General features: G+C 45.3%; 1 protein-coding gene and 1 long non-coding RNA gene across 3 annotated transcripts in view; one reads left to right on the top strand and one right to left on the bottom strand.

Moving 5' to 3' along the window:
- Nucleotides 1-13,281, top strand: part of MTOR (mechanistic target of rapamycin kinase) — a 119,009-nt gene extending 105,728 nt beyond the window's left edge. Inside the window, exons 47-58 of the mRNA XM_070474281.1 lie at nt 647-782; nt 1,384-1,531; nt 2,150-2,272; nt 3,760-3,842; nt 4,905-4,977; nt 5,431-5,505; nt 5,884-6,019; nt 6,662-6,727; nt 8,806-8,886; nt 9,159-9,239; nt 11,512-11,617; nt 12,328-13,281. Of these exons, the coding sequence (XP_070330382.1) occupies nt 647-782; nt 1,384-1,531; nt 2,150-2,272; nt 3,760-3,842; nt 4,905-4,977; nt 5,431-5,505; nt 5,884-6,019; nt 6,662-6,727; nt 8,806-8,886; nt 9,159-9,239; nt 11,512-11,617; nt 12,328-12,343 (1,124 nt within the window). The 3' untranslated portion in view covers nt 12,344-13,281. The remainder of the gene's footprint in view (nt 1-646; nt 783-1,383; nt 1,532-2,149; nt 2,273-3,759; nt 3,843-4,904; nt 4,978-5,430; nt 5,506-5,883; nt 6,020-6,661; nt 6,728-8,805; nt 8,887-9,158; nt 9,240-11,511; nt 11,618-12,327) is intronic.
- LOC139037491 (uncharacterized) overlaps nt 13,282-19,019 on the bottom strand; it is a 6,767-nt gene continuing 1,029 nt past the window's right edge. The window contains exon 2 of one of the 2 annotated variants that reach the window (XR_011490350.1): nt 13,282-13,469. This is a non-coding gene — a long non-coding RNA (uncharacterized lncRNA). Of the gene's footprint in view, nt 13,470-17,987; nt 18,214-19,019 lie in introns of those variants that run through there. The other variant, XR_011490349.1, reaches the window with a different exon arrangement.

Genomic DNA, 19,019 nt, shown 5'->3' with positions numbered 1-19,019 from the left:
AACTAAAGAGACTTTAACAAAGGAATGTTTTCAGAGTCACGGCTGAGTTAAGAGAGCCAGAAGTATGAAGTATATAATTACTCACCCCCGCCCTTCAGACCTAGAGGGCACGGAGCCCAGCAAGGGCTATAATCTGGAAAGAGAGGGCATCCCCTGACGCCATGGTCCAGACCAAGGGAGGGAGCTACTTCTAGAACCGGAACCTGGCCAGTTGTCAAGGGCAGGTACCCCGACCTCTCCTTCTTCCACCCTCTAACCTCCTGCCAGTGCCCCATTGGCCAAACACCAGGGAGCCCAGGGGATGTGGTCTCTAGGAGTCAGGCTTCTAAGGTCAGAGCAGGACAGAGAGTGGGTTGGGGAGGTGACATGTAGAGTGACCATCTCTGTACAGACTCAGTCCTGGCCCTTGAAGACAGAGTTTTTTAAAAAACTTTACTTACTGTTGATTCGAACATCTCACTAGGGGACCATCAAAAGGAAGGCCATTCTTTTCACCCATTCTAGGGCGCATTTCTTCCATTTGTCAGGACAGTGTGACTGGGTATGGTACGTGTCTGCCAACCTGCGAGTGCAGCAGTGGTCCCCCAGCCGACAGGATGGAAACCCTCTGATCCTCGCTGACTGCTCCCCGCTTCACTCCCCACAGGCAGCAACGGGCATGAGTTTGTCTTCCTTCTGAAGGGCCACGAGGACCTGCGGCAGGACGAACGGGTGATGCAGCTCTTCGGCCTGGTCAACACCCTTCTGGCCAATGACCCGACATCTCTTCGGAAAAACCTCAGGTATTCAGGATGCCATAGAGATGGCCCTAGATAACTAGAGAAATCTAGTTATTTCTTACTTCTCTTCCAGGTTGTCACTTACCTTTGCCAAGTAAATGATTCTGTACCTGATAGGAGGCCATCAGTAGCCAAGATGTCAAAGAGAAAGACTCTCCATTGGCTTTAGAATGTTCTCAGGGCAAGTCCTTCAGAGGACTCAGAAAGGAACATTTCATGGTCTTTAGATGGGAGATTCCACAAATTTGATGTGTTCTATGCCAAATGAAATGACAGCCCTAACAAGCCCTTCCTGTCCTCAGGCTTCTCTCACTCTTCTTTCTGTTAAGAACATGGATGTTAAGTGGGGAGGTCATTTTAGGCTTAGAAGTCATCATGGGATTGTTCCCCCAAAGCAGTGTGTTTGTTAGGCAGGTTGGGAATGCTGGTGGTAACTTCATACCATCAACCATCAGGCCTTATGCTTCGCATCACGTCCCTCATCACATGCCCCACAATAGCCTTGTGTGGACAGGCACATTAAAACCAGTTTGCATGTGCCACAAGTGGCTCAAAGGTCTGCTCTGTTTTCTGTCCATTGACCCTGCTTTCCGGTGGGCTTTAGCATCCAGAGATACGCCGTCATTCCATTATCAACCAACTCGGGCCTCATCGGCTGGGTGCCCCACTGTGACACACTGCACGCCCTCATCCGGGACTACAGGGAGAAAAAGAAGATCCTTCTCAACATCGAGCATCGCATCATGCTGCGGGTATGTGATGAGGCTGCCAGACCCAACCCTTCAGTGTCTTGGGGGCAAAGCTCACAAGTCAGTTCAGGAATTGATACAAAGTTGTTTTCCCTGTTCCATCACTGAAAAGTCTATTCAAGGGAATTAGCTATTGAAGAAGGATTAATGGTATAAGTCTTCAAGCAGATAACCTTCTCTAAGATTAAACAAGGATCCTAAAGCCCAGCAATTGGGTTTTCATCACCCTCTGTGAGACTGGACGGTATTACTCATCAGGCAACATACATCTGCTGATCCTAACACTGTACACAGAGCGCTGACTGGCTGAATGGGGAAGCAGGGAAGCAGTGTTCAGTAGGTGTGTAAGGGAGAAAAGTAAAAAAGTTTTTGAACCTCCCAGTGCTCTCATTGACACTGAAGCTGGTACCGAGGTGAGGCCTGATGCCTGCCCCTTGTGCCCTGGCCCCTCCTGTGGTCCTCGGGTTAGAGTGGCCACTGCTTCTCCTTATTCCCCTTCTCCTTTCGGTGGCAGTGGTGAAATCAGAGCCCCTCTCTGCCTGGCCTCAGAGCTTTGTTTCTCCCAGGCTGTGAGTTGCTCGTCTCGGGCTCCTCTTTCACAGCACTTGTGTCTTGGTGCAGATGGCTCCAGACTATGACCACCTAACTCTGATGCAGAAGGTCGAGGTGTTTGAGCACGCCGTCAACAACACAGCTGGGGATGACCTGGCCAAACTGCTGTGGCTGAAGAGCCCCAGCTCTGAGGTATGGCGCCCCTGCCCGCAGCCTCCCCTCTTGCCAGGAATGGCTTGTTTGCCCCGGTGCCCCTGGTGGACGTGGCCTGTGACGATTAGCCATGGGTGATGTCTAGTCTTTTAGAGCAGAAACCGAATGGCTGAGCCACGCAGTCTATCTGTAGTTAGTTTCATGTTTCAACCATTGCTTACAATAGTATTTTATTAAGGCTGTTAAATCGTTTTCATATATATTATTTCCTATTTATCTGGTTTTCCATTTCTTTTAATAGTATGTTTCTAGGTTTGAAGTTTTTGTTTTGGTTTTGATGTACAATTTTATTTTGTTGTTGTTGTTTTGTTGTTTTTTTTTTCATTTATTTTTATTAGTTGGCAGCTAATTACTTCACAACATTGCAGTGGATTTTGTGATACATTGACATGAATCAGCCATGGAGTTACATGTATTCCCCATCCCGATCCCCTCTCCCACCTGATGTACAATTTTAAATGTTAGAAGTTAATAGATTTTTTTTAATCCTTTCTTTAAAGTTTCTTTGACTTTATAGTTAGAAAGGCTCTCTCCACCTCAAGATTTTCTTGTACTAATTATATGATTTGTTTTTACACTTAAATCCTTAACCCAAGTTGGAATTTAAAGTTAGGGTATAGATTTTATTTTTTAAGGTGATTAACCAACATGACAGTATTACCAGGGGCTTCCCAGGTGGTGCTAGTGGTAAAGAACCTGCCTGCCAGTACAGGAGATGTAAGAGACACATATTCAATCCCTGTGTCGGAAAGATCCCCTAGAGGAGGGCAGGGCAACCCTCTCTAGTATTCTTGCCTGAAGAATCCCATAGACAGAGGAGCCTGGCGGGCTACAGTCCATGGGGTCACAAAGAGCCAGACACTACTGGAGTGACTTAGCACACACACAGTATTACCAAATGATCCATTCTCTCACCACTGTTAACAGAGTCAACTTTTATTATATACTAAATTCTTATATGCCCTTGAATTTCTTTCTAGAATTTCTATATCATTGATCTTTCTGCCTATTTATCCTCAAGTATCCCACTGTTAATTCAAGTCTTTTCTCACTAGTTATTTACATTTAATTTTTTTCCAGGTAAATTTTAGGATCATTTTGTCAAGATTCCCAAGAAAGTGCCAATGAACTTTTATTGAAATTATATTAAATGTATTAAACAATCTGGAAGGATATTACATCTTTTCAATCTTAAGTGGATATCCTTAAATGGATATTTTCATTTACTCTAGTCTCTGTATTTCTAAGCAAAGTTTAATTTACTTAGTGATCTAAGTTCTACACATTTTCAATTAAGTTTACTCTGAGCAGAGTTTATTAATTTTGTAATTATGAATGATTTTTGTTCCCTTATACATTCTAACTGGTTATTGTTGGACTGTAAGCAAACAACTGATTAGGGTATAATTGTGTTGAAAACCAGTTAGTTTTCAGAGCCTCGGTTCACATGTGCTTCTGTGTTCTAGGTGTGGTTTGATCGAAGAACCAATTATACCCGCTCTTTAGCAGTCATGTCTATGGTTGGGTATATTTTGGGCCTGGGTGATAGGTGAGTGAATTTGTTTCTTTGAATCTTCTTTCTCCATTATATAGTTTTCTTGGATGATTTCATTTTGTTTTCCAGTGAGCCTTATGACTGTTTGGTACATGTTTATATTTTGTACTTTAGGCATTTTTTGCAGCATCAACCTTAGTCCCCTATTATTGTCCATGCCATCAAAACAGCACGTCAAACTAAGGAGAAGAAAAACCATAGTTCAAGGGTGCTTTCTCCACAGGTTGGTTTAATGTATTAAAAACCACATGAAATCCAGTTGATTTTATTGATTCAATAAACATTTATCAATCGTCACTATGCTAAGATAAGTAATCCTATTTCTATAATTGAAACCAACCAAAGTAGATCCCTCTGATAGTTCTACATATTAAATTTCATCCAAATGTATTGACTGCAAAAGTCATTTAGAAATGTTCAGAAATTTTAAAAAATGATAATATTCTGATGTCTACAATTTTTCTTCTGGGATCATTCTCATGCACTTATTTGAGAGTAGAAACATTTAATCCCACAAAAATAATAAATTCCTGTTTTTAAAAAACTTAGTAGAGCACTTGTCCAGAACACCCAGATGCTCCTGCCTGGAGGGGCTCAGGGACTCAGGGAGATGAGAGCCCATCTCAAAGAGCCTTGTCACTCTGAGATGCCAGCACTGCCAGAAACCTATAACCATTTATCCTGTGACCAAAGACCTTGGGAAAACAAACTGTCTTGGTATCATGGGGCAACTTGTGATTCACACAGATCAATTCTCATTTGAGCCCTAAAGCAGGGGTCAGCAAACTCTTTCTGTAAAGGGCCAAATAGTAAATATCTTAGTCTTCTCTGGTCTTACAGTCTTCATCACAAGTACTCATCTCTGCTGCTGTAGCACAAAAGCAGCCCAAAACAATGCATGAACAAATGAGCATGACTGTGTTCCAATAAAAATAATTTGCAAAAGTTGGGGGTGGAGTGCTAGCTTTGGCCTGAGTGCTGTCATTTACCAACCCCTGGCCTAGAGTCTCACAGACTTGGGGATCTGTTCATCCAAGCTGTTCTCTCGTTTCTCAGACACCCATCCAACCTGATGCTGGACCGGCTGAGTGGAAAGATCCTACACATTGACTTTGGGGACTGCTTTGAGGTGAGCACATGTTCCAGAACCCAGAGGACCACCTTCTACCCCACTCCGACCACTTAGGCAAACTTAAAAGCCCAAATGCCGAATTCTTATCCCTGGCTCTCCTCTCAAGGTGATAGAACATCAGTCTAACAGATGAAGTACGTGCTTTTTGATTCTTGCTGTTACTGGACTCAGAAAAGGAGATGCTGGTTGAAGGCCTGGGCGTGATACACACTTACCTTTTTTCTCTCTCCCCCTCTCCACTCCCCCACCTTCTCTTTATTTTTAAATTTTTAGTTGTCTTAAATTCCAGCGATAAGTCCCATCACTAAACTAGACTCACGCTGCTTCCTTTCTATGCTCTAATTGAAATCAGTGCTGGTGATGCAAAGGAAAGCCACCTACCTGCACCTGGCTCCAGCTGAGGAAGACAGTCTAACCAGTGGACCTGGGTTTTCCCTTTATTACCCTTAGGTTGCTATGACCAGAGAGAAATTCCCAGAGAAGATTCCATTTAGACTAACGAGAATGCTGACCAATGCTATGGAGGTGAGTGGATGTTGGTAACAAGCTGCTTTGAAGTGGGACCAGTACAGTTCTATCCCCTTTCCAAGGACAGACTTCCTTCCTTGTTAGATCTCCAGCTCCCCAAATGCCCTGCTTATGCTGTAGTATCCTCCTGGTATTTTCCATCCTGTTAGAAACGATCAGTTTTTAAAAGTCTTACCCAACCTTTACGCCAGACCTTGTTTCATATGAACGACAGTCCTGACCCTCTGCTCTAAGGCATTCCCAGCCTGTCCCCTCAGTGATGGCCATATCTCTTTCTGAGTGGGATGACACATCCTCTGAGGTGATACTGGGTGGTAAGGCCTTCGGGAACCAGCATGGTGACTTCCGTGGTAAGCAGCTCTGGCCCACCTGCAGGTCACAGGCCTCGATGGCAATTACAGGATCACATGCCACACCGTGATGGAGGTGCTCCGGGAGCACAAGGACAGCGTCATGGCCGTGCTGGAAGCCTTCGTCTATGACCCCTTGCTGAACTGGAGGCTGATGGACAGTGAGTCTCAGCAAGAGCCCGGGTGCTGGGGCTCACCCTCTCCCACAGTGGGCGTAGCCAGTTCAGTCCTGCCCCCCTTCACACACACAGCCCAAGACCCAGTACTCAGCTGCCACACCACTCTTCCACAGGGCAGCTGGAGTGGCTGGAAATCAATTTCAAGTATTTTTATTCACCAGGAGAACTCTGGTCATCAGTTTAGATCTTGATTGAAGAATTTTTCAGAATAAATAAGTAGTCTGGTGACTTTTGTTAGGTTTCATGTTGAATAGCAAATGGAATTTTTACAGGATTTGCAAACAGTTGTGCTATCTCAACAGTGTCTTAGTCTGCTCTTTATTCCGACCTCCTCAGAAGGCGGTTACTAATCAGAGGCGTCTTCTCCACTGCAGTTGTCACACACTCACTTGTTATCCAGTTTACATCATCTGAATCCCACTCAGCCATATAAAATGCCCCTCAGGATCAGATGCCTTGTGAACATCCACCCATTTACTCCTGAGTGTTATGTTTTTTGATTTCTCTTAGTTATGGCTTTTGGGAAAATTATATTTTTATACTTAAGGGAAAGTGTATCAGCCAAGTTTTTTTCAAATCAAAGTTTGAAGCGCTTTTTAACCCTCCTTTTCTTTCTTTCCCTAGCAAATACCAAAGGTAACAAGCGATCACGGACAAGGACAGATTCCTACTCTGCTGGCCAGTCAGTAGGTGAGTGCTGCAGACTCTGTCCTCCTTTTGTCCAGGGTATTTCTAGAATAGGGCAAGCCTTGTCACTGCCTTTAGAAGGCATGACTTAAGTAATAAGCATCTAATGTATTTTTTATTTAATGCCTCTCAGGAAGAAGTGGGTACCTAGAGCTCAGAAATTTTGATCACACTATCCAATCTTAACCTATATGTAAAAACACAGTCAGTTAAAAGTATGTCTGAATTGGACTTCCCTGGTGGTCCAGTGGGTAAGACTCCACACTCCCAATGTAGGGGACCTGGGTTCGATCCCAGGAACTAGATTCCATATGTCACAATTAAGATCAAAGATTCCATGTGCTGCAACTAAGACCCAGCAGAGTCAAATGAATTTAAAAAAAAATTTTTTTTTAAAGTATGTCTAAACATTAGCCCGTCTTTAGCATGCCCTTTAATGGTGTCTGGGATGATTACTATGTTACCTTAATTCTAAAGCTTTGGGAATAGCTCAGGAATGGGAAGATGGAAGCAGCGGAAATGTACACACACTGCTGCCTAAGCAGCTAGGAAATCACAGGAAACACTGTTCCCAGGAATGTGCTTCACAAAGCAGGGTTACAAGAAGATGACACCCCTCTGAGAGCCAGAACGGGCTCTGTGTATTCCCTGCTCTCAGACGTCTTAGAGTCAAGCTGTTTGACACATTTACCTTTTCCCTTTGCCCCTTAACCCTAACCCAACCCTTTGACCCCCCACATTCAACAACACCCTACACAGTCATATTTTGGAAATACCACTGGGATATAAAACAGTTAAACGTTCTCTCCAAATACTTAGGCAACATTTGCAACTGGTTACCAACTAGGCCAAGTGGTATTCAGAGGTATGAAAACAGTGTGACATACTGAGACTGCTCTGAGGAAGCACAGAATCCCAGAGTGTATATGGAATAACAGAGAGGCACACTACACTGGGTAGGCAGCTGCCATGTGGTTTGGTTGGGAACCAGGGGCTGGTAGGCCTTAGAAAGGAGCTATCACTCTGAACCACGAGGGTTAAGGGAGCCCGTGGGCTGGTAGAATTGAAGCTGAGCCTTACTGGATGAGTGGAATCTGGATGGGTAGAAAGGAAGAGAGTGTTCTCAGCAGGAAATGGGCATCCTGGATCCATGTCATCCACGAATAGCTTGGACTCTACCCTGGACACTGTGATAGGACTTGGGAATCCCTGAATCACCCACAGTGTCTGGGGGCCTCGTGTGGATGACTGGTCTCACCCAGATTATGTGACACTCACTGGTCTAACTCTCAGGGTCTGCCTTGTTAATACATTATTGGGTGACTCCCATGTGCCGCCTGTGATATACCAAGGGGAGTTAGGACAGCTTGTGCTGGTGGCACCAGTGGTGGTAGACCTGGTTGCTTGTATGTGCCTCAAAAGTTAAGTTGCAGGGACTCATTAATTAAAGTATTATCATCACTAGCTTCTCTTTGAAGACCTGTCATGTCCCAGGGCAGTGTATAAATAGCTTCAGAGTTCTGATTGTAGATACCTCTCCTGAAGGCCACAGTCAGCAGAGGGTGAGCCTAAAGCCTGTGGACTTCTCCCCAGAGTTGATGTATATTCCTCCAAGGAATAACATTTCAGTCACGTGTGTGATCCTTTGAAAGCTAGTTTTCTTTATGTTATGACCAGTTTGGGTCCAACCAACCAAATTTTGTGGCCAGGTCTTTGACCTGTGAGCCTATTCTGTATGTCAGAACATTTTATTAATGCTGTATGTTTTCATGCAGATTTCAAATCTTTCTTTGAGGGGGTGAGGGAGTTGTGCCAAGCAGTTTGCAGGATCTCAGTTCCCTTACCGGGGATTGAACCCAAGCCACAGCAGTGAAAGTGCTGAGTCCTAACCTCTGGACAACCCAGGAACTCCCTAAAAAATGTTAAATTCATAAAGAGCATAACACATCCTATTTCCTTTCTCCTCTGAGATAGGTGGGACAGGTGTTAGAAGGGAGATCATACATGAAGAATTAGAGCTAATACCTTGGAACAGTGGCTTCTTGGTGTTTGAATTTTCTGCTGATTTTTTTTCCTCCTAGAAATTTTGGATGGTGTGGAACTTGGGGAACCAGCCCATAAGAAAACGGGGACCACAGTGCCAGAATCTATTCATTCTTTCAGTAAGTCCAGCCTCTGAGGAATTGCATCAGCTAGCTCATTAAGAAAAGAGCAGCTGTGAACACCAGGAGGAGGGTCAGTAAGAGGAAGCAACAGAACTGCCTTTGAGCAGCAAAGGTCCCATGAATTTCTCGTTATATTCTGAGGACAAAGATAAACAAAGAGGAGGAATTGCTCCACACTTAACAAAAGTGAATATTTGAGAAAAACAGGGGTGTGCATTGAACCTGTTATGATGATCCAGTCTTATTATTTCTGCTTTTGTTTATTCCAGTTGGAGATGGTTTGGTGAAACCAGAGGCCCTAAATAAGAAAGCTATTCAAATTATTAACAGGGTTCGAGATAAGCTCACTGGTGAGTGTGTATATGTGTTTACTTAAAAGGAACGTAAAACCTCCTTGAGTGGGTGTTCAGCCCGGTTCCCAGTGGTATTGGTGCCGAAACTGTGACCCTGTGCTGCTAACTGGACTATCTCTGAGGCCATCAGTGAAGGATCCTCTCTGATTCTCTAATGACCAATGAACTTCCTTTAAGTAATGTTATTAGTCTCGTTTTAACAGTGAAGTTTAACAGTAAAGTTCTGTTGAATCCAGAGTCAGCCAAATTCAAGAAAATTAATCATCATGGCCGAAATTAGAGCAAATCTGACCCCTTGGTTCAGTGCCCACCTGTGCTCAGGTAGCTGTACGGAGTGGAGGGCCTGGATAGGAACACCGTGTACTTTTGAACAGAAGACGTGTCACGTTGACCAAATGGTGTGACTTGGGGGTGGGAGGCAGGGAGGCCAAAGACCCAGCACCACAGCTGGGGCCCTGCAGGCCTGCGTCTCTTCCTCTGGCCAGAAAGTGACACCTCACTCAGAAGGCGGTGAGGATGAACTGGGATGTGGGAGGCCCAGCACATAAGCTCTGTTAAGGCATATTGGTTCATTAAGGACCTGCAAGTTCTAGATGTTGAAGAAACAGTGTCGGTTAAAAATAGGCATCTTCCCTGCTTTCATGGGACTTGGACTCTAAAGAGGAATACTGTTTTAAGTGGAAGAGAGACTAGGGCTGTGATGACAGTAACGGGAATTTAAGTCCAAGAGTTCCAGAAAAGCTTCCCTCAGCAAACTACCTAGGAGCTAAAATTTGCTAGAGGAGTTAATTAGGGCAGATTCTTCCAGGTAAAGGAAACAGCATGTGCAAAGACCCTGTGGTAGGAGGAAGGATAGCAAGGAAAAAACGTCAGAGAGCCTGGCAGGCCAAACTGCCCCCAAGAAGGGTGAGAGGAGCATAATGCAAAGTGTTTGGACTCTGAGAGGGCCAGGGCCAGACCACGCAGGGCCTTGTTTTTACCCTGTATCTTGTGGGCAGTGAGAAACCACTGGAGAGTTTTAAGGGGGTGGAGGGGAGCTGGGCAGGTTTGCATTGTGAGATCCTGCTGCTCTGACTGAGCGGGGAGCAGGGGCTGGAGGGAAGGAAGCAGCTGCCCCAGTCAGTGCCAGCTGGACAGCTGATTAGACAAGGGTGGCAGTGGAGATGGAGTTGAGAGCTGTTAGGAGGAAAATGCAAAGGATTGATGATGGGCCGTGAGGGGTGGGGAGAGATCAGGGGGGGTTCCGGGTCTCTGGTGGCCCTCTGAGAGCTCTGATGAGCCTGGCAGCCAGAATAAAGCAGTGAAAGAGATGCAAAGTGAGAGAGAGAAGGAACGGAGACAAGTTTCAAAGCTCTCAGGAAGTCTGGCTGTGCGGGGAGGAGAGAGGACATAGCTGAAGAGGGAGAAGTTGGATGAGCGGTTCTGTTTCCTTCAACAGGAGGAGGAACGTGTTTACAGAAAAGTGAGCACATGAGAGGGAGGGTTTGCACACGTGAGTGAGAGGCAGGATGGTTGGTATTGTAAGGCTCCTGACAAAGAGGAGGTGGTGGATCACAGTGCGGGTGAACTTGGTCTTAAATGGGAGGAGGGCCCACTCTCTGGGGTGATGGAAAAGAAGAAGGGGGAGCCCATGTTAAACAAAAGCTGGCACCTCGAACATAGCCCAACATATCAGGGCCCTGAACTCTGCCCTTAGTGAATCAGTTGGCTCTAGAGGAGAAAATTAGGTCCCCTGCCAAGGGTGAGGAGCCAGAGGAGAGGTTTGGACGCTCGAGAAGAGGAGAGAACTTCATGGTGGAGATGGAAGGGTGTATAGCCAGAGGAGCTGGCCAGGCAGTACTGAGCGCCCATGTAAGGCAGGAGACTATGAGTGTGTGATGAAAGCAGGCAGCCCTGCAGGACAAGGGGCTGGAAGGAGAGGCTGGTAGGAGTGAAAGAGGCTCCTTGGCCACTTGCCCGACTCAAGGGTGATTATGGAATAGAAGCCCACTGGCCAGATCTTTGCCACTCCTGTACTCTGCCCACTGTCGGACTTTACCTACTGTAAACCAAGAGCCGAGTATATATTAGTGTGTGTGTTGGTATGTATTAGATGTTTATGGGTCACGTGGAGGTGAATTTAAAAATCCAAGTATTATATAGCATTTATATTCACTTATGAGGGGGAGCTGATTCAGGCTGTGTGGACAGTTGATCCTGGCTGGGGGACGGTGGAGCTGGGTGGTTGGGACCTGGTGCACACTGGACGCTTTTGTTCCTCATGTCCTAGGTCGGGACTTCTCTCATGACGAAACCCTGGATGTCCCAACACAAGTCGAGCTGCTCATCAAACAAGCGACATCCCATGAAAACCTCTGCCAGTGCTACATTGGCTGGTGAGCACCTCTGTTCAAATAAGCAATCAGGCCCCTACCCTGTGCCCCAAAGCTAGAGTTGCAAAAAAAGATGTTGGCGGGGGGGGGGGGGGGGGGGGGGGGGGATCCATACAGCGAAATTGGGTATCCATATAGGGAAACTGTGTCTCAAGTCTCTTCAAAAGTTTATATTCACTGGATGTGCTCATTGTTCTAAAAAGGAGAAAATGGAGACATATGGATGTGTATTTGGAAGGCAAACACCAAAGTGAATTAAAATGACATGTTAAATTGACTTAGACGAATAGGTGAGGCCCCCTTATTTGAGGAGTGGGGGTGTTCTTTTGGGGTTTTTGCTGTCAATTCAGAGATACAGGAAGGGCAAAGGAGAAGCAGCCAGAGGGGTAACAGAGAAGGAGATGAAAAGACAGATTTATCATCTGTGATTGTAACCTCAAGGACCATTCTGGGGTCTGCTTTGATTAATTGCCTGAGGCATGCTTGAAGGTAGAAACTAGAGAGGGTGACAGGGAGGTGTCCTTGTGGGACCACAGCAGGCGTCTGGCCTGGGCTGGAAACGATAACACCTGTCCTGCACAATTAGCTGTGGGAGATCTCAAGGAGGGTCCCGGGGGTGGGCAGACCTTGCTGTTTCCATTCTCAGTGTATCTGCGTAAAGCTTTGAAGAAGCCCAGATTATTAAAATATTCCTTTTCTCCCTGTCTCGTTAGGTGTCCTTTCTGGTAACTGGAGGCACAGACATGCCCACAGCACTTCTCTTGAGGCTTTTGTACTTTGGTATCTGCTTCCACTAAACTGAAACCATGGTCAGAAAGTTCAGCTCTGAAATGTAAATGAAAAGAACTACTGTATATTATAAGTTGGTTTGAACCAACTTTCTAGCTGCTGTTAAAGAATATATTGTCGGAAACACAAGGCTTGATTTGGTTCCCAGGACAGTAAACACAGTAATACTTCAGAAATCAAGCCCTTGATTTTGGGGAACAGAAGATCTATAACTTTAGAAATACGGGTTTTGACTTAACTCACAAAAGAACTCAGAAGTGTTTGCTGACAAGAGAATGGCCTAGTCGTTCCTCTCAACATGGACACAGCAAACTCAGCGCAGTCACGAAGCCTCAGGTCGTGGAGGACACGGATTAGGACTCTGGATTGTAAAGACGCGGAGAAGCTGACTTCATCGCCTTCACCCATCTCATTACCTCACTGGTCCGTGGACGCAGCAACAACCCTCGCAAGATGGGCCAAAATGGGTGGGAAAGGTCAACCTTCTGCCTCACCCACCACACTGCGACATATACACTTCAAGCCAAGACCCGAGCCACTCAGAGGAGAGTCTGTTCAGATCGCCGGGCAGCCTCGGCTGGGCAGGTGCACAGAGGGGATCACAGTGCAGGAGGAGGCCCACACTTGCCTTCCTGGCCTGGTTCTGGGATGTCTTCAGTGAGGTCTGAATGCCCTCCGTTTGGAGCAAGGCCTTGGAATACGGAAATGCTGTCGTGGAGGTGCTGACACAGAGAGGGAAGGTCTAGTACATGTCGGGAAGTAGGAGCAAAAGAAATCTTACATGAAATGCACAAAGTATAAAGTGTAGCCATGTCTAGACACCATGTTGTATCTGAATAATTTTTGTGCCAATAAACGACATCAGAATTTTAAAAACATGAATATGAGTGGCTTTTTATTCCTGTATATTAGTCAGTTCATGAAAGAAACAGTTATTCCTTCAACATTCACTAACACTGAGTACTGGGACTATGCAGGACAGAGTTCTGTGTGCTGTGATCCCTGTCCTCGGGTGTTCCCAGGCCAGACAAGACAGAGCCACATCTCTCAGGAGCCACCGGGCCACCTGGTGAGAAGAGAGAGCCATGAGAGCCTTGGGTAGGGGCACTGGTTCCACTGGGAGCCTCACAGAAAGGGGACACTTGCCGGGGGTCTTAAGTGGGAGTGGGAGTCTGTCAAATGAAGTAAGTGAGGACGTCCTCATCAGAAAAGAGGTGTGAAAGCACAATACTGTACAGGAAGGGCACGTGTGAACCTGAACCTTGTGAGATTTCAGGTATTAGGCCGCTTTTTATACATAAAAACAGCAGTTTCACACACTGGGACCTCACAGTTCAGTATGCCCAGCTCAGTGGTCACTGGGAAATAAAGGGACTAAAAGGAGGCTAGAAAGTAGATCCAGGCCAGACCGGCTGCCTCACAATCCAGCAGCAAGGAGTCTGAACCTGATACTGTGGATGGCAGGGAAGGAACCATGTGAAGTTTTAAAACAAGTAGAATCTCAGTAGTGTTTTTTAAAGAAACTGTTATCAAACAGGTGGAAAGAAAATTAAAAGCTGCAAAACCTAGTAAAAAAGCTGTTGCAATAATGAAGAGAGAACTTAAACGGAGCCAGCAAGTACTAGATATAGATTCCTCTAAAGAGCATGCCTAACGGGTTCTTCCACAATAATACTGTTTTCAGTTGTTGAACTAGATTTCTTTTTCTAAATTTCTGTGGACCACAGCTACCCAGTAAGAACTACTGACTCATTATAAAAGTGATTCAAAGAACTTGTAAAATGGATCTAGAGATTATCATACTAAATGAAGTAAGTCAAAAAGAAAGACATACCATATGGTATCACCTATATGTGGAATCTAAAATATGACACAAATAGGGGCTTTCCTGGCGGGCCAGTGATTGAAACTCTGTGCTTCTACTGACAGGGGCATGGGTTCAATTCCTGGTTGAACTAATCTTGCATACTGCACCATGCAACCAAAAAAATAAAATACAACACAAATGAACATATCTACAGAACTGAATCACAGTTATAGAGAACAGACTTGTGTTTGCCAGGGCATAGGGGGAAGAGGTGGAGGGAAGGATTGGGAGTTTGGGACTGGCAGATGCAAACTATTACATATAGAATGGATAAACAACAAGGCCCTACTGTGACACAGGGAACTATACTCAATGTCCTGTAATAAACCATAATGGAAAAGAATCTGAAAAAGAATAACTGAGTCACTTTGCTGTACAGCAGAAATTAATATTGTAAATCAACTACACGTCAACAAAAATTTTTTAAAAAGAACTTATTCCCTGGTGACTCAGACGGTAAAGAATCTGCCTGCAATGCAGGAGACCCAGGTTCAATCCCTTGGTTGGAAAGATTCCCTGGAGAAAGGGAATGGCAACCCACTCCAGTATTCTTGCCTGGAGAATCCCATGGACAGAAGATCCTGGCGGGCTACAGTCCATAGGGTTGCAAACAGTCAGAAACGCCTGAGTGACTAACACTTGCACTTGGATGAGAATTATAAGGCCAGGAGCCATATTTTATGGGACTTTGTATCCCCCAAATCCGTCAGAAGAGCAGGTGCACGTGGTGCTCCATAAACACTTATTGGAGGACTCCTATTAAAATCAAAGATGGACTTAAACCTCAGTAGTGCAACTTCCCTGATGGTCCAGTGGTTAGGAATCAGCCTTCCAATGCAGGGGACGGGGGTTTGATCCCTGGTCAGGGAACTAAGATGCCACATGCCAAAGCCCACACACCGTAACTACAGAGAAGCCCGTGTGCAGCAACGAGGAGCCCATGCACTGCAACTAAGATCTGACGCAGCCAAGAATAAATATTTTGCTCCCCAAAATATGACCAAGTTCTATGTGAAATAACTATCAATGACTACAGTGATGTCACCATCACTGTAAGACAAATGGCATGAGAATGGATGGACTCAGGAAAATGGTGGCCACCTATAATAAAGACATATTTCTTAGGACATGGAAAGTTCTTGGCATTAAGATGTTTGGTGAATTCAATGGGTTTTAAGTTATATCTAAGCAAAACCTTCTGACTGTTGAAATGACTTAGCAGAGGAAGTTGAGGTGCTAATAGAGGCTTTTATATTATTATTAATATTATGCCTCACCACGTAGCTTGTGGGATCAGAGTTCCCTGAGCAGGGAATGAACCCCAGCCCTTGACAGTTAAAGTTCAGAGTCCTAACCACTAGATTGCAGGGAATTCTGTAGAAGCTTTTAAAGACAGCCTAATCCCCCTATTAATCCAGGATGGTTTCAAGTAACCAGTGTGAGGGAAGGGCCTTAAATATCTTAAGAGACAACTAAAGCAGTGAGAGTCAAGGCTATGGTATCAAATTGTTGCTGTTCAGTCGCCAAGCCGTGTCCAAATCTTTATGACCCCGTGGACTGCAGCACACCAGGCCTCCCTGTTCCTCACCATCTCCCAAAGTTTACTCAAGTTCATGTCCATTGCATCAGTGATGCCATCCAGCCATCTCATCCTCTGATGCCCTTTTCTCCTTCTGCCCTCAATCCTTCCCAGCATCAGGGTCTTTTCCAATGAGTCAGCTCTTTGTATCAGATGACCATAAATACTGGAGCTTCAGCTTCAGCATCATTCCTTCCAACAAGTATTCAGGGTTGATTTCCCTTTAAGATTGACTGGTTTGATCTCCTTGCTGTCCAAGAGACTTTCAGGAGTCTTCTCCAGAACCACAGTTCTAAGGCATCAATTCTTTGGTATTCTGCCTTCTTTACAAGTCCAGCTTTCACAACTGTATGTGACCACTGGGAAGACCATAGCCTTGACTATAGGAACCTTTGTCGTCAGAGTAATGTCTCTGCTTTTCAACACACTGTCTAGGTTTGTCATAGCTTTCCTGCCAGAGCAATCATCTTCTGATTTCATGGCTGTAATCACCATCTGCAGTGATTTTAGAGCCCAAGAAAAGGAAATCTGTCAGTACTTCCACCTTCTCTCCCTCTATTTGCCATGAAGTAATGGGGCCAGACGGAGAAGACAATGGCACCCCACTCCAGTACTCTTGCCTGGAGAATCCCAGGGACAGGGGAGCCCAATGGGCTGCCATCTATGGGGTCGCACAGAGTCAGACACGACTGAAGTGACTTAGCAGCAGCAGCAGCAACGGGACCAGATGACATGATCTTAGTTTTTTAATGTTTAGTTTTAAGTCAGCTCTTTCACCCTCATCAAGAGGCTCTTCTTCACTTTCTGCCATTAGAGTGGTATCATCTGCATATCTGAGGTTGTTGATGTTCTCCCACCTATCTTGATTCCAGCTGGTAACTCAGCCCAACATTTCTCATGATGTGCTCAGCATATAGGTTAAAGAGGGTGAGAGCAGACAGCCCTGTTATACTCCTTTCTCAATCTTGAACCAATCAGTTGTTCCATACAGGGTTCTAAATTTGCTTCTTGACCTGCATACAGCTTTCCCAAGAGACAGGTAAGATGGTCTGGTATTTCCATCTCTTTAAGAGCTTTCCACAGTTTTTTATGATCCACATAATCAAAGGCTTTAGCATAGTTGATGAAACAGAAGTCAAAGTCGCTCAGTCGTGTCCGACTCTTTGTGACTCCCTGGACTATACAGTCCACAGAATTCTCCAGGCCAGAATACTGGAGTGGGTAGCCTTTCCCTTCTCCGGGGGATCTTCCCAACCCAGGGATCGAATCCAGGTCTCCCGCATTGCAGGCAGATTCTTAACCCACTAAGCCACAAGGGAAGCCCTGTACTACCCAAAGCAGCAGCCCATTACACTTCCAATCTGACCAGATCCTGCAATTCCCAATCTGTGTCCTCAAAAACCTCAGTCACCAGCAGTGCTTCTATCCACATAAATCGGATGCACAGCCATGACAAAGACTCACTTTTAGGACTCTGGCCCCTGAGGCAGGCAGCCAAAAGAGTGACCTCTAGCCTGAGAGACGTTCCTGGAGCTACAGTTGCACCTCACTCCCAAACGTGCTCTTGCAACTTTCGGCTCCTAGCAAGGCTAGGCGCTTCCACACAGGGAGTCTAAGTAAAAGCACATAGTAACAGCATGGATCACAAGTCCCTTGAAAGTCTGTGATCCAACAGATTAGGTTAATAGTTCTAATTACCCATTCAGTTATGAAACAGCCAAACGGAACAGGAAAAGCTAACCCAGAAAGGAAAGTTTGGGTCACATACTTCGCCCATTTCTGGCCGCTTCCCTTGCAAGGGTGTTGAGTGTCTCTTGGCGTTGGCAGGTCAGTATAAACCCCCAACAAGGCTCCCCTTTTTGGAGCTGCCTTCAGTCATTACAAGGCACCACAGAGCAGGGCTCATCACTTGCTTTCCACAGGGCATGTCATTCATTCACACTAGCACACCGTAGAGTTAGTCAGAAAACGTATGTACTGAGAATGCAGAGAGGCTAGAGCTCTGAGGGTTCTGACCTTGTCCTGAAGATCCTGGGCAAGCCCCCAAGATGATAGCTTACGGTGAACAGTATCAGATTTGTGATCTCTGAAGAAGATTTAGTTTCGGGACCAGGGACCAGCCTTAATCACTCAGGAACTTTTGTGTAGCAGAGTTTTACTAAAGTATAAAAAGGGACAGAGAAATCTTCTAACATAGACATCAGAAGGAAAGTGCTCCCAATGAAACAGAGGTAGATGTTTTTCTGGAATTCCCTACCTTTCTTTATGATCCAGCGAATGTTGGCAATTTATTCTCTGGTTCCTCTTCCTTTTCTAAACCCAGCTTGGACATCCGGAAGTTCTTGGTTCACATAAAGCTGAAGCCTGGCATGCAAGATTTTAGGCATGACCTTACTAGCATGGGAGATGAGTGCAATTGTCTGATGATTAGCACATTCTTTAGTACTACCCTGCTTGGGAATTGAGATGAGGTTTGACCTTTTCCAGTCCTATGGCAACTGCTGAGTCTTCCAGATTTGCTGACATAATGAATGCAAAACTTTGACAGCATCATTCTTTAGGGATCCGAATAGCTCTAATGGAATTCCATCGCATCTACTAGCTTTATTAGCAGCAGGGCTTCCTAAGGCCCACTTGACTTCACTCTCCAGAATGTTGGCTCAAGGTGACTGACCACATGATCATAGTAATCCAGTTCATTAAGATCTTTTTTGTACAGTTTTTCAGTGTATTCTTTCCATCTCTTCTTGATCTCTTCAGCATCTACTAGGTCTCTACTGTTTCTGTCCTTTATTGTGCCCACTAGGTAACAAATTAGCTAGTTTCAAATCTCAACTCTGTCTCATCCTACCAGTGTGACTTCAGAAAAGCTACTTATTTTCTGTTTGCTTCCTCCACTGAAAATGTGAGTCTACCCCATCAGGTTGTTTTGAGGAGGTGCGAATCCATGTAAAGCACCTTAGCACAGCCTAGGTTGAACCATACGCTTTCCAATGAAGAGGACACTGGTTCAAACCCTGGTCAAGAACTAAGATCCCACATGCCACAGAGCAACTAAGTTCATGCACTCTAGAGCCCACGCTCAGCAACGAGAAGCCACCACAATGAGAAGAAGCCCATGAAATGCAACTAGAGAGTAGCCCCCACTCGCAGCAACTAGAGGAAATTTG

This window comes from Odocoileus virginianus, chromosome 11 (genome assembly GCF_023699985.2).
Source record: "Odocoileus virginianus isolate 20LAN1187 ecotype Illinois chromosome 11, Ovbor_1.2, whole genome shotgun sequence".
Lineage (NCBI taxonomy): Eukaryota > Metazoa > Chordata > Mammalia > Artiodactyla > Cervidae > Odocoileus > Odocoileus virginianus.
This window is presented reverse-complemented; position numbering and strand designations above follow the sequence as displayed.